A 12,808-nucleotide genomic window follows, 5' to 3' on the forward strand; every position below is an offset into this window, starting at 1 on the left:
AATCTCGCATTTGATTTTTTTTTATTTAGCAAGTTCTAGTAAACCATATTTATCGAAACATTCAAGAAGTGTTAAGTCCATTCAACGTTCCCATTTAAATATATTAAAAAAATAATGGTTGAATGCTTGTTGACACTAGGATTAAAAGATAAGGGTCTCGTGGTACAATCGTCAACTCGTACAACTTAAAAACATGTCCGTCATGGGTTCATGCCCCGAATGGACCGTGCCCCCATACGAAGGACTGGACTATTCTGCTATGGGTTATCGAATAAGTCACTGAAAGCCAAGCCAAATAGTGGTACAGACAAGCATCAAGGCCAACAACAGTTGTTGTGCCAAAGAATAAGAAGAAGAAGAAGAAGAAGTTTAAAAATAAAGTTTAGTAATACAGCAATGTTTCTGCAATTGTGAAAATGCATGTGTGTTGGTTTTCTACAATATCATTTTGACCCAATATTTCCTCTTTTTTATATTTTTAAAAATCCAATTAGTCGTATAGCTTCAATGCACACTGTACATCGATGCTTATGGTAATTAGATTTTTTTTTAATTCAAATTGGTGCAACACTTCCAATATCAGGAGTCACCTTTTTTGGGGATTGTTAACTTCAATTGAGACGTCTATCTAACCTTAAAGTAGAAATTAAGATTTATAATCAGTAATCTCTGGCTAACATATTTTATTATTTTCAAAATTATGTTTTTGATAATTTTAGTGCTTCGAACCTGTTACAGGTCAGCATTTAAATACATTTAAATTGTACCAATTTTTTTACAAAACGAAAAAAAAAACACACAATTTATTTTGCCAAACAGTTTGATGCCAAAATTCAAAAATTTTAAAAATTCCAACGGTCCAACACCCGGTGTAAGGGTAAAAATACCAACAACGAACTAAAACATACCCTCTGCCCGTGCTTGCCCACCGCCGGGTGCCTAAAACAAAGCAACCGCTTCCATCGCCCTACCCCTCACCGAATTTTGCTGCCTGCCATTCCCTTAAGGGCGAGACACGGTGACCGTTACAAAACTGCAACGCACGCGTTGGGAAGCTGCGTTTTCAAAAAAGAGAAAGGAAAAAAACAGCAGCAGTGTTGCCCGATGAAAACCGTACGAACCGTGCTCGCTACCCACAAACGGCGGACCTGCCAACGGTGCACCATTCTGGCGCTCTTTTTGTCTCCCTACACGCTTTTAGGGCTGTTTACAGGAGTGATTTATTTGTGTGTGTGTTCCATTTATGACAGCTGCGGTTGTGTTGTGTGCGCGCCACTGTCAATGTGTTCGTGGCAGCGCTGAGAAGGAGAGAGAGAGAGCGCGCGCATATTCAATCGCACACGTCACACAGGCGAGACAGAACCAGACCCGTCAATGCACGCTCCTGGATGTGTGTGTGTGTGTGTGTGTGTGCTGCTGCTTCATTCAATAATCGCAAAAATTGCAATTGTGTGCCGAAACCCAGTAAATTTCCGGAACCATTTTTCGCGCTTCGATTTTTGTTTTTGTTTTTGGTACGGGTATTAAAATAAACAACTAGCCCCAAAACTTCAAACAAAGCCCCCCCTTCACCTTAGCAACTGTGTTTTGACCCATATTCTTTCACTCGATTCCTAATTTATTTTTCTCCATTTTACGTTTGTCAACTCGGTGTATTGTTGCGCGACCGTACAGGCTCGGATGTCAGTTCTGACAAAACGGCGCGATTAAATCAGTGCGGCTGTGTGCGTGTTGCCATCGCAGCACCATCACCACACAAACACACGCGCTTGCTCGCTCGTATCTGTGCGAGCATTGCATTATGGGAATTTGCGATAAAAAAAAATTATGCTTTCCACTTTCTATTATTGCTTCGCTTAATTCGGTGCAACATTTCGATGTGACTTTCGTGTGCCATTTTTCACCCTGAATGTGTGTGTGTGTGCGTGTCGTTTGTTCACGCGTCCGTTTCGGCGATGATTACAACCATTTTTTCCCGAAAAAAGCGAAGCGACGCCATCATGCACACACACACACACGCGCGCTTCCCTCCGCGTTTGCTGTCTCCTTCTAACGCTCTCTCGCTCTCTCTTTCTATCTCTGTAACCAGCAGCAGCAGCAGCAGCGGTGTGTGTGCCCCCTCGTACAAGAACGGTCGCGAAACCAAAACGCATTCAAGGAAAAGCGCTCCAACCGGCAGGTCCTGTGTCACTCTCTCTCTTCACGTCCGTTAGGCTCAATCATCATCCAACAAAAGCAAAATGGTAAGTTCTGTCCCGTTGGTGTGTGCACGAACTTTTTTCGATCAACTTTTTCGAAGGCTTTTCCCGCTCCTGTGTGTGAGTGAGTGTTGCTTTTTTTTTTTGGTTGTTTCTTCAATTCTTCGCGCTGTGTATTTCGTCCATCAAACACAACTGCCTCAATCCACGCCGTGAGCAAAACGAAAAAAAAAAGGAAATGGGGAAAAACAGGCCCCGTTGAAGATACCCAAGCGTGAACGCGCGCGCGCGCGCGCGCTCGCACCGCTTGCCTTCTCGCTCGCACGCCCCGCGGGCATAGCGGCACACACACGGACACGGAGTTCTATCAACGATCAATGAAACCGTTTGGGGGGTGGTGGGAAAGGGCGTGCATTGTGTGTGTGTGTGTGTCAATTCTCTCTGTCTGTGACAAAACACGGAAAAAGAAAAAAATGTTTCCGTAGTGACGTAGAATAAACTGGTTTCGGTGTGTGAAGTTTGGGAAAAAATCGTGCAAAATCGATAAACACACACACACACACAGGCGGGTGTTGGTTGAAGCAGGGCGCCGTGTGTGTGTGTGTGTCGCCAAGTTTATACTCGCAAGTTGACTCGGTTTCGGTGCTCTCTCTCGCGCGCGCCCGCTTTGCCGTCGTGATGCGTTTCCTAACCTCAACTTTCTGGTAACGCGGGCGCGCGCGCGCCGGAAAACGCTTCCCCCGTGGGCATCGAGTGACGCGCGTCCTGCGTGTGTGCATGTGTGTGTGTTTAGCGTGCGGACACAGGAAACGCTTTCTACTACGCGTTCTTTCGAAATCAAAACAACTTTATTTTCCCTTTTTTTTTCTAAACTAATATTTATTTGTTGTTTTTATTTTCTTCTAGGCTGGCGGTAAAGCAGGCAAAGATTCGGGCAAAGCGAAAGCCAAAGCAGTGTCGCGCTCCGCAAGGGCGGGTTTGCAGGTTAGTAACCTCTTCTTTTTTGGCGGGCGTGAAGCGTGTCGCGCCCCTCCTCGTACACACAGCACAGCAGCGGGGGCAGCATGTGACCACAGCTGCAAAGGGTGAGAAAGAGTGCAGCAGCAGCAGCAGCAGCAGCAAAACCCAACAAAATACCCGGCCAAAATGGTTGGCGGCCGTTTGCTGTGTTGCCCACTCCTGCCCTCTCACTGATGCACTTTGGCTTTTTTGCTTGTGTGCGTGTACGTGTGTGAAGGGCAAAAGTGGAGGCTTCCCCATTCTCTAAAACCATTCTTCGTTCCGTGCCCATGCTAAACCGTGCTCTCCATTCGCTCCACCCATTCTCACCAGTTCCCGGTCGGACGTATCCATCGTCATCTGAAAAACCGAACCACCAGCCATGGACGCGTCGGTGCGACCGCCGCCGTTTACTCGGCAGCCATCCTGGAGTACCTGACGGCTGAGGTGAGTTTAAACACACATACACAGACAGTCGCTAAAACAGTAGCAGCAAGAAGTGCGGGCTAGAGAAAATCTCGAAAAAAAAAAACCATTTATTACGTGCCAGTTAGTTTTTGAAAATGCAAGTCGCAGGGAAACTGCAACCGAAGGGAGTTGTTTGAGTTCCATTTCGAGGGTGCGCATCATCGCCTTTGCAGTTGTGTCGAGGCATCGAGAGGGAAAAGTTTTTGGCGCCAAAACGCCATCACACACAGTTGTTGCCGCGTGTGTATGTGTGTTGTTTTGGATTTGTTCGAAGTAGGTCGATTTGCTTGTGGTTAGGTAGAGGAGGAGAGGGGTTACCGGGGCAAAATGGGCACCCTCTAAGTATTATTTCACAGCAAAGATGCATTCCAATGCTCATAATGTATTGATTGCAGTGTTCTATGAACGCCATGTAAGTTTTTTTTTTATAACCCCTTTAAATAACAAATCCAACCAAAGAAAAATACGAAATAAGGTTTAGTGTAATTTTTTGATACTTTGAAAATAAGCTTAGAGCAGTGTCACAGGGATGCGTGGAAGTTGTACATAGTATATATGGAAAGATATGATATGTCTGTACAATTAGTCTCTACACAAAGCAAGGCAATTGTATTTTTATCTTATAAGAAAATATGCAGCAATGCTTCACATGGGCAAAAATCGGCAAATAACTTTTGGACATATGGCGCTTGGTGAGGCAATGATGTTCTGCTTATCCCACAATAATGGTAACCAGGCGCAGCTTAAAAAAAGTTCGATTTTGTAGATTGAAACGTGTAAAAACTTTTATTTTCAATAATTCATTTTTGGAAGAATTTTAACAGCTTTTCCTGTGCAGCAAAACAAAAGATAGGCAGAGAATCAGTGCTGCAAAATGTCATGATCAGCACGAGATATGCTCCAACGAAAACAATGAACATATTCGTGGTAGCTCGATGCTCATTGCTGATACTCAATGAAAGTGCATCATGACATGTCGACACATGACGACATGCGAGTGCTTGAGTCGACCGCGATACTCTGACGCACAAGCTAAGCTTAATGCCGTCACAAGCTTGCCCTTTTCTGGCTGTGAACAATGCTCAGTCACTAACTGTCATGATTGAAACAAAGCTCGATACAGCTCACGTACCTAACTGTGATGTTCAAGGGGTGAGACTCAAACAGTTGATGGACAAATCACATGCTTGGTGACATTTTGTTTAACACCCAACTCTCTGATTATCACAATAGAGTACGTGACGCTGACTTGGATTTTGTTGCAGTCCGATGATTTTTTTGTGATATTGACAGTGACATTTTATGCAGCACTGCAAGTCATCGACCATTGCCTAAGCGCAGTTCTAGTGTGGCCTATATTGCTCCAGTGATATTGACGTTTCACGCTTTGTTTACATACACCCATTTTGCCCGGCGTGTTTAAATAGCTTCTCGTAAAACATTAACAATTTTTTTAACACTTTTTCCATGTATTTAAGTTATTTTCAGGCTATGTGGCAATTTTAATGTACAGATAAATGGTGGAGGCATAGAATAATTTAAGAAAAATTGTGTTTCAAAGGAAAGGGTTCAAATTCAAAGGAATATTCATATTGCCCCACTTTCCCCTATTGGAATCTTCCAAAGGATGTTTTACTACTGCAATTACAGTAGGTGACCGCTAACTGGATGTGTTTTACTGGAGTTTTTTTTTTAACTGGAAGTTCGCTAATGGATTGATTCTTAGTAATATAAATAAACACATAAACGTCAAAACATGAAGCTTTCCGAATCTTAGGAAGAGAAATTCATAGCAAATGTGCATTTTTCTCACAAATTTAACCTCTCCGTTAGCGGTCACCTACTGTAGCTTCTATTGTGTAACGAAGATTGAAGCGTTGCAAATTGTCAGGTTTTATTTAAATTTAAAATTTTATTCAATTTTAAACTCTTCTTGCACAAACTCCTCACCAATTTATTACTCATTACAAAACAAAAAATGGCTAGAGCCGGTTACAGAAATGGAGTCGAACACAGCGTTATTGAATTAAATTGCACCATAACCCGTGCTTTTGCGTTAAAAGGATTTTTTCTTCAGCGTCTTACATCCTTGAATCAAAAATAATTGACTCGTGTTGCTGTACCTTTTCTGCATTCGTTGGCGCAAGCCCCCCACTATGCCTTTATGTCTCAATACGAAAAAACAAAAAATATTTTACACAACCGCTGATTTTATGCCCTGCCATAATTTATATGACACGTAAAAGCGACTCAGTGATTTGGTCAGTGATCATCCAAATGCAATGCATAAAACGCTTGCCTGAAATGGATGGGATTGACAAGCAGAGAAGATCAGTTTTACGACCCTTTACTGCAGTTGGTCTGTGCCCTTTGCTTTGCTGTTTTCTTTCCCTTCCGTTTGCTTTTGTGTTGCAAATTCGTTCCCTGTTTCCTTTTTTCAGGTTGGTCCGTCCCTTCTCTGTTGGCATATTTTAAGCATTCATTTGGAACCATTTTTCGCTCCCCGCCAGCGCGCATAAAAATGCCTAAGCTCGGCGGGTGGAGAGGAGGGAGGCTTTGGGGTGCTCGTGTTATAAACTGACCTGCCCCGGCAGGATAATGTTATTGCCCGACGCGAGCGGGCTTCATTTCTCGGCGAAGTTTTTGACCTCTTTCGCTCTGTGGTTGTTATTTTCCTGGGACCGAAATGGCTGATTATTAAACTTTAATTGTAAAACCCATACACACATTCCATCACTCAATAAACGCTTTCTCTTTTCTTCTTTCAATTTTATTCTACCCTATTCATCGCGTGCTGTGGCGTGTACCAGGTGCTGGAGTTGGCCGGCAACGCCTCGAAGGATCTCAAAGTGAAGCGAATCACGCCCAGGCATCTGCAGCTGGCGATCCGCGGTGACGAGGAGCTGGACAGCTTGATCAAGGCCACCATTGCCGGCGGTGGCGTCATTCCCCACATCCACAAATCGCTCATCGGCAAGAAGGGCGGCCCCGAGTAATAAGCAGTCCCGAGTTTTTTTTTGGATAGCGGGGACAGTGAGATGCAAGGGGGGGCGCAGACGATAGCAGTCCCATGCGCGAAAACATGGGAAGAAGCAGAGAGGGAGAGAAAGGGAGAGGGAAGAGGAGGAGCATTGGGGATAATCCATTTGTATGACCACAATGAAAGTTTATTTTTAATCGTGAGCGTGTGTGAGAGAGCGTATGCTTTTTTTTCTATATAGAACCTACGGTGTTATAGAGACAGAGGAGATAAAGAGGAAGAAGGGGGTGGGAGGAGAGAGTGGTTAGACGAGCGCGCGCGCTCAAACCCGAACGAAGGAGACTTTTTAGAAGGACTAGGAGAGGAGCGGTAGGGGCAGTTTGCATTTTTTTTTGTCATTGTTTTTACCTTTGATTGCATCGTCGTTAAGGCAGGACTCGTCGCGCACTAGCGGAAGAGGATTGTGAGCTTTCGAACCATATAGAGAGCGCGCGCTCATCCAGCCTTAACCACCACCTTGCCCCCCCGGGGGGGAAGGACGATGAGTTCTGTTTACTTATTGTGTCTTTTTTTTCTATTCTTACTCTCTTTTTCCGATCGCTCAACCTCAATAACGATATATTTATAAGAAACAGTGAACCTACATTTCACTACCACACACAGAGACTCGGATTCTCGGGGGGTATTTTTTTTTTTTTTGGTTTCCTTGGCATAGATAGGTCCCGCCAATAGATTCTACTACGTACTAAAAGAAAAAGGGAAAAGTGACGGGAGGGAGAATCTTTCCGGGATCCTCGACTGTTGGAATCAATTTTTAATCGGGGGAGAAGCGCAAAACAAAACACGTCTACTACTACTTACGCTAATAAAGAAAAGAAGAGTCTTAAACAACTCACCATTGTACAACGACAGGCTCTATACTTTCACGTTTTTAGCTTGCATGGCGGGAGGACACGTTTCCATTTCCGTTCGGAGCAAACCATACCCCCATCTCCCACACGCCGCCCAACTGACCTTAGCTTAACGGGCACAGCGAAAGACGCCAGAGCTGACCAGACGATTGCTGCAAAACGGAGCAGAAACGAAAACGTAAATGACTGTTCACACAAATCTTCACAAGGTTACAGCATCTTTTTCCTTTTTTCTTTTGGTTTGCCTGACGAAACACACTGCTCATCGATATTGGGATTTTGTACAAACAAAAAAGAGAAGAGGACGCGAAGCAGGAAAGAAAAGCCGAAAAATTTTACACATTACACACAGAAAGAGAGAGAGCGCATTAGTAACAAAGATGGAATGGAACACAGCATAGTGAAGTACCGCTAATAGTGAGAGTTTTTCTTTTTTTGATGAAGAACAATAGATGAAACATACAGAGAGAGAGAGAGAGAGAGAGAGAGAGAGAGAGAGAGAGAGAGAGAGAGAGAGAGAGAGAGAAGGAAGAAACAAAAATAAATGTAAAAAAAAACATTAAGCCTGTAAACTTCGATCGTGAAAAATCGTATACACACTCCAACACGTATGAATGTTATAAGAAAAGCATAATATCAATGTATCAAGTGTACTTGTGGAAGGTGTATGTGCGATTGCTAAGGTGGAAATTATCATATGCCTCATTCTCGTCCTGATAGCAGTTTTTTTTTCTTTGATGAGTTCACTATCTTTCTTTTCGATTTTGCCCGCGCACATCAAACATGTAAAACGAGTGGTGGAAAACCAGGCACACTCTGCGTCTACAAAACATAGCTAAAAGATGACCGCACGCAAATGACCACATGTGTGTGTGTGTCCGTTCGTTTGGACCAGTTTTGTCGGGAGCTGTCCGTGCGCGATCGGTATATATGTATATGTATATCACCTGCGGGTGGAACTATTTTTCTTCACCATAAATGCTATAAATAAATGAAAACTGTATTAGAGTAATAAAGATAAAGTCGTTGCTGGCGAGCGCTGCTGGATGAAGGATTCAGCATTGGGAAACGGTTGAGAAACGTTCGGAATACGTGATGCGCCGACCATCCGACAGAGTTTGCTATTAAAAATTGGTAGCGCCTCATGATACCTCAACGATATCTTGTGAACGGGTAACACACTGTTCGATACAACTACATCAAAACCCCTGGATAAGGTGTAGGATGAATTCTGCACGTCGAGAGAGCGTCTCTAAAAATTAGCCCGACCATGCTAAGGCGATGTGCGCTATGGGGCGTGCAGCGCAACAGGGAACGGAATGCTTCAGATGAATCTTGTTTTTTTATTTGCTAGTTTGTTACGGCATACAATAATATACTCTTCCTTGTTTGTAATATAAATAATACTCTTCTAGTAGTTGTGCGCATAGCATGGCGTTTACAGTACAGCTAGGTTCGTCGCTTAGCTAATCTCCGACGATAATGATGATGATGATGATGATGAAGAGAAAGAGAGACGCAGTGGTAGGTTTGCGTGCGTCGTCCCAAGAGCCAGAGACTATCGGCACCCTAACCTCTGCCTCTCCCCGTTTCCATCAGTACCACAGCATGTGTTTTCTTGCTCCGTTGAACTACCCTACCCAATCGTTTCCAGCCCCGTCCAAATTCCACTGCTCACTCGCTGCTGCTTTGGTTGCCACCGTGCGTGCGCCGCTGCTCGAGCGCCTTCATGTACTGGATGATGTACTCGAGCTGGTTGATCAGCTCGCGGTAGATCGTCCAGTCGCGCAGCTTCCGCTCACTCTCGTCCAGGTACGAGTCGTTGATGTCGATCGTGTGGTCCTCCCGGAGCGTCTGGAACAGGAACTTCTTGTCGATCACGACCAGCACCTCGAAGATTTCGCACAGCACCTGCTGCAGGCTCTGCCGCACCTCCTCCCGCACCTGGTTCAGCAGCTCGAGCTCGTACCGCTTGTACTTCGCCTTGTTGTGCACGTTCTCCAGGTCTTCCTTCATCTTCTCGATGCCCTTGGCGAGCCGGATGTAGCGCCGGTACGAGTCCTTCAGCAGCCGGTAGAAGTCGCGCGTCGCCTCCTGCAGCGACATGTACGAGATGCGCATGTAGATCGTGTCGACGATGTCGTTGCGGAACTTTTTCGGTATGCGCAGCCCGTCCTTGTAGATCCACGGCTCGTCCCGGCTTTCCCAGGTCGTGTGGTGCCGGTCCATCGGTACGCCGAAGATGGTTTTGGTCTGTTTTTTTTTTTTTGTTTTTGGGAAAAGGGAGATAAAAGCGGGATTAGGGCCGGTTTGTTCGACTAGACTCTTCAACTGAATTCTAATTTCAGTTAATTAGCAAATGGTTTTGTAGGCTCTGAATTGCATCTGACTCTTCGAGCACTACTCCACTACTGACACTGATCTGAGCCTTGCCAGAACCTTCGGTTTCTTCTCAATGATTGGCGAATCTTCCAATCAGCAATTCATTCCGAGTGACCATTGCCTCTAGGCAGTGGGAGATATATACTCACATAGTTCCTGATCGACACCTCCATCGTGCCGAGCGATGTGTTGACCTGGTCGCGCATCTTCGAGAAGTCGATATTGATCGGAGTGTTGATCGTGATCTCGTACGGTGACGGGTAGCCGCACGGGTTCAGCCACATGCGCTGCTCCGGCGTTTGACCGTGCTGATGATGGTGATGGTGCTGCTGCTGCTGCTGCTGATGGTGGTGGTGCTGCTGCTGGGACTGTGACTGCTGCTGCTGCTGCTGCTGCTTCGTGTCCAGCGACTTGGAGTCGACGGAAAACACTGCCATGCTGAGGAACACCGCCAGCAGCAGCTCGTGTACCGCTGCATTGAAGAATCAATCGAGAGAAAAGGTCGAGAAAACGCTTAGAATGCGAAGCACTTGGGTGGCGAAATCGACACCCCACCCGGCCAAGCGTGTTTGCCGGCCATGCAGGGATAATGGATAAATGGGGTGTAAATTGCACGGGGCATTTACCGCGGCCACCATAAATGGGCGCTAATCGGCGACAGATTGCTAGCATTGTCGCTGTCGCCAGGGACAGGTAGAAATGTGTGCGCGCGATAATTAAAGACAGGTATGCTGTCGTGTGTACTGGCTAGATAGCGGGGTAGAAGGAAGGATGGAAGAATCATAACTCGCTGCAGAACTAAACGGAGATGACCTTTTCGTTTGGACAGTTGGAAGGGGAAGAAGTTGGGTGTGGGTAATTTCTCTTGATCGCCATTTACACAGACAAACACAGACACACATAAACGAACGAAAATGGCGCCCTAGGTGCACCATACAATTCAATTTAATTGACAAATTGCTAGGCGACAGGCGCGACCACGTGGTTGCCCACTAGACGCCATTTGCAAAAGCGCAAACACGCTCGAACGGGGGCAATTGATTCGTTTTTTGAAAAAAATGTGTCAGAACAGCATCACGTCAACATCTCCGCTAAATCCGCCTGCAAGTAGGCAATCGGTATGACAAAACGATCTTACTGAGGGTTTGTTTGACACATCGGCAAATGTTACTGTCCGCTAGCAGAGATTGTCTTACGAAATTCAATTAAAATTCCTTACTTAGAGGTTCTCCCTTCTCTTCCCTTCTCTTTTACATAAAAGAGACAAAAAGCGAAATCGTTGCTCCAAACAACAGCTCCATTTTTTTCCCCGAATGGCAAGAAACAACTAGCTCCAAAAAAAGAATGGGAAAAAACAACAACAACACAGCATGTTTTCCTTGTTTTCCTCCTCCCTCCTCGATGTTCTAAGTGGCAATACATCGGTACTTACATATCATGCCGGGGCAGAGCAGCCGGCACCAGTCCTTGCGCAGCGGCACGCATTTGGTGCCGCTCGTCTCCGGCCGCTCCCCGTCCTTGATGCGCCTGCCCCCGTTCCGTTGGAAGGTATGCAAATGTACGTTGATATTGTCGTCTCGATGACGTACGCGCACGACCACCAGTCGTACTGGATTCGTAACAACATCCGGTCCGGCGGTGGTGGTGTTGCAAAATTCGTACCGTCGCACCATTTCGCCGCCGGCGGGGGTGCTGGACTGCTGACTGGTGCTGGTGGTGGTAAGCGTCTTCGGTGCCGGTCGGTGCGGCAGCCCACTTCCGGTCGCACTAGCGGACGGGACCGCGCGTCCGCCCTGCTCTTCCCGCTTCTGCTCCCTCTCCTCCGGGCGCCCGTCGATCACTGCCTCAGATCTGCGACGTGCGGCGATCGGCGTGCTCGGTGCTGCGCCCGACATGCTGACCCGACATGCTGGGTGGGTGTGGTGGTGGGTTCCGGGTGGAGCTGGAAGGTGGCTGTGCGTGCGTGCGTGAGTGTTCGGGCGGGTGAAGTCGCGTCTCCGATTGCGCTTTGGTCGGCTGCTTCGCCTCTCGTGTGCCTGCGCAGCAAGACGGGATTGATTGATCGCGAATTATTAATGGACGGACATGGAGTTAATGGGTTTTTTTTTGTTTGCTCTTCTTCTATTCTCTCCTTCTCTATTGCTTCACTGTAACACACAAACACACACACACACAGACACAGCAGAGGTTCCAAAATGTGGAAAAGTGAAGAAAGAAAGGAGCAAGATATTCCGCACGTGATAAGCGGAAAGCGAATGTGAGCAAAAAAAGTAAAGGTTCTTTTCATTTTTTGGGGAGAAGCTTTTACGTCGGAGTTCCTCCGAGATCCACGTGAGATCTTTGCAGTTTGGGCAACATTTCCTGTCGCACGATAGGAGAGCACGGTTTGAGTTTCATTTCCCAAACAACTTTGCCCCTAGCAAGCTTCCGTGTAGGAGTTCTCCAGTGTTGGTCCAGCACCCACTGGAGCCAACCTTCAAATTGCTCTGGGCAAGGATCTTCTCCGCCGTTTTGTTGCCATTTCACTTTTTATAATTTGCAAAAAAAAACACACACACACTCACACTTACCACAGCGACAATAAAAGCACACAGACACACGGAGAGAGCGATCAAAAAATATAACAATACACCTTTGCTTAACCAATCAGTCCCGGCGCGGGGGCCCTGAAGCTGCCGATGTCGCCGGTGTCAGATACAAATCATAACTAAGGAAGTTTCGTCCGCTGTCGATCGCATAAAATACTCCCCGCGAGTACCGGTGAGCTTCGGCATTTCTTTTACCCCACATCCGCTCCTCCTCCGCCCCCCCCCCCTCCCCCCGCAACCACACGTTTCCGCTGCATTCGGTTGCCTTCCGTGCGCGCCGGT

General features: G+C 46.3%; 2 protein-coding genes across 3 annotated transcripts; one reads left to right on the plus strand and one right to left on the minus strand.

Moving 5' to 3' along the window:
• Positions 1-1,430: 1,430 nt before the first annotated feature.
• LOC121593024 (histone H2A.V) lies at positions 1,431-8,078 on the plus strand. The gene is made up of 5 exons (XM_041915052.1): positions 1,431-1,514; positions 2,093-2,243; positions 3,105-3,182; positions 3,531-3,644; positions 6,476-8,078. The coding sequence occupies exons 2-5, from the start codon at positions 2,241-2,243 to the stop codon at positions 6,659-6,661; spliced, it is 381 nt and encodes a 126-aa protein (XP_041770986.1). The 5' UTR covers positions 1,431-1,514; positions 2,093-2,240; the 3' UTR covers positions 6,662-8,078.
• Positions 8,079-8,879: 801 nt separating this feature from the next.
• LOC121597399 lies at positions 8,880-12,661 on the minus strand. 2 transcript variants are annotated; one of them, XM_041923134.1, is made up of 4 exons: positions 12,509-12,661; positions 11,371-11,974; positions 10,088-10,410; positions 8,880-9,809 (listed from the first exon to the last, which is right to left on the minus strand). In XM_041923134.1, exons 2-4 carry the CDS (start codon positions 11,831-11,833, stop codon positions 9,231-9,233), a joined length of 1,365 nt encoding a protein of 454 aa, XP_041779068.1. In that variant the 5' UTR covers positions 11,834-11,974; positions 12,509-12,661; the 3' UTR covers positions 8,880-9,230. The 2 variants fall into 2 exon arrangements, with proteins under 2 accessions (XP_041779068.1, XP_041779076.1); XM_041923142.1 differs by having other exon boundaries at positions 12,571-12,658.
• Between the last annotated feature and the right edge of the window lie 147 nt (positions 12,662-12,808).

The sequence above is a fragment of the Anopheles merus genome, chromosome X, assembly GCF_017562075.2.
Source record: "Anopheles merus strain MAF chromosome X, AmerM5.1, whole genome shotgun sequence".
Lineage (NCBI taxonomy): Eukaryota > Metazoa > Arthropoda > Insecta > Diptera > Culicidae > Anopheles > Anopheles merus.

Bases quoted from the DNA above. Each gene is read 5' to 3' on its own strand.
- LOC121593024 (XM_041915052.1), top strand. The intron at 3,183-3,530 runs GTTAGTAACCTC...CATTCTCACCAG, and splicing joins CCGCAAGGGCGGGTTTGCAG to TTCCCGGTCGGACGTATCCA. The intron at 3,645-6,475 runs GTGAGTTTAAAC...GGCGTGTACCAG, and splicing joins TGGAGTACCTGACGGCTGAG to GTGCTGGAGTTGGCCGGCAA.
- LOC121597399 (XM_041923134.1), bottom strand. From the start codon at position 11,833: ATGTCGGGCGCAGCACCGAGCACGCCGATCGCCGCACGTCGCAGATCT. The intron at 10,411-11,370 runs GTAAGTACCGAT...TCTTCAATGCAG, and splicing joins GCTCTGCCCCGGCATGATAT to CGGTACACGAGCTGCTGCTG. The intron at 9,810-10,087 runs GTGAGTATATAT...AAAAAAAAACAG, and splicing joins AGGTGTCGATCAGGAACTAT to ACCAAAACCATCTTCGGCGT.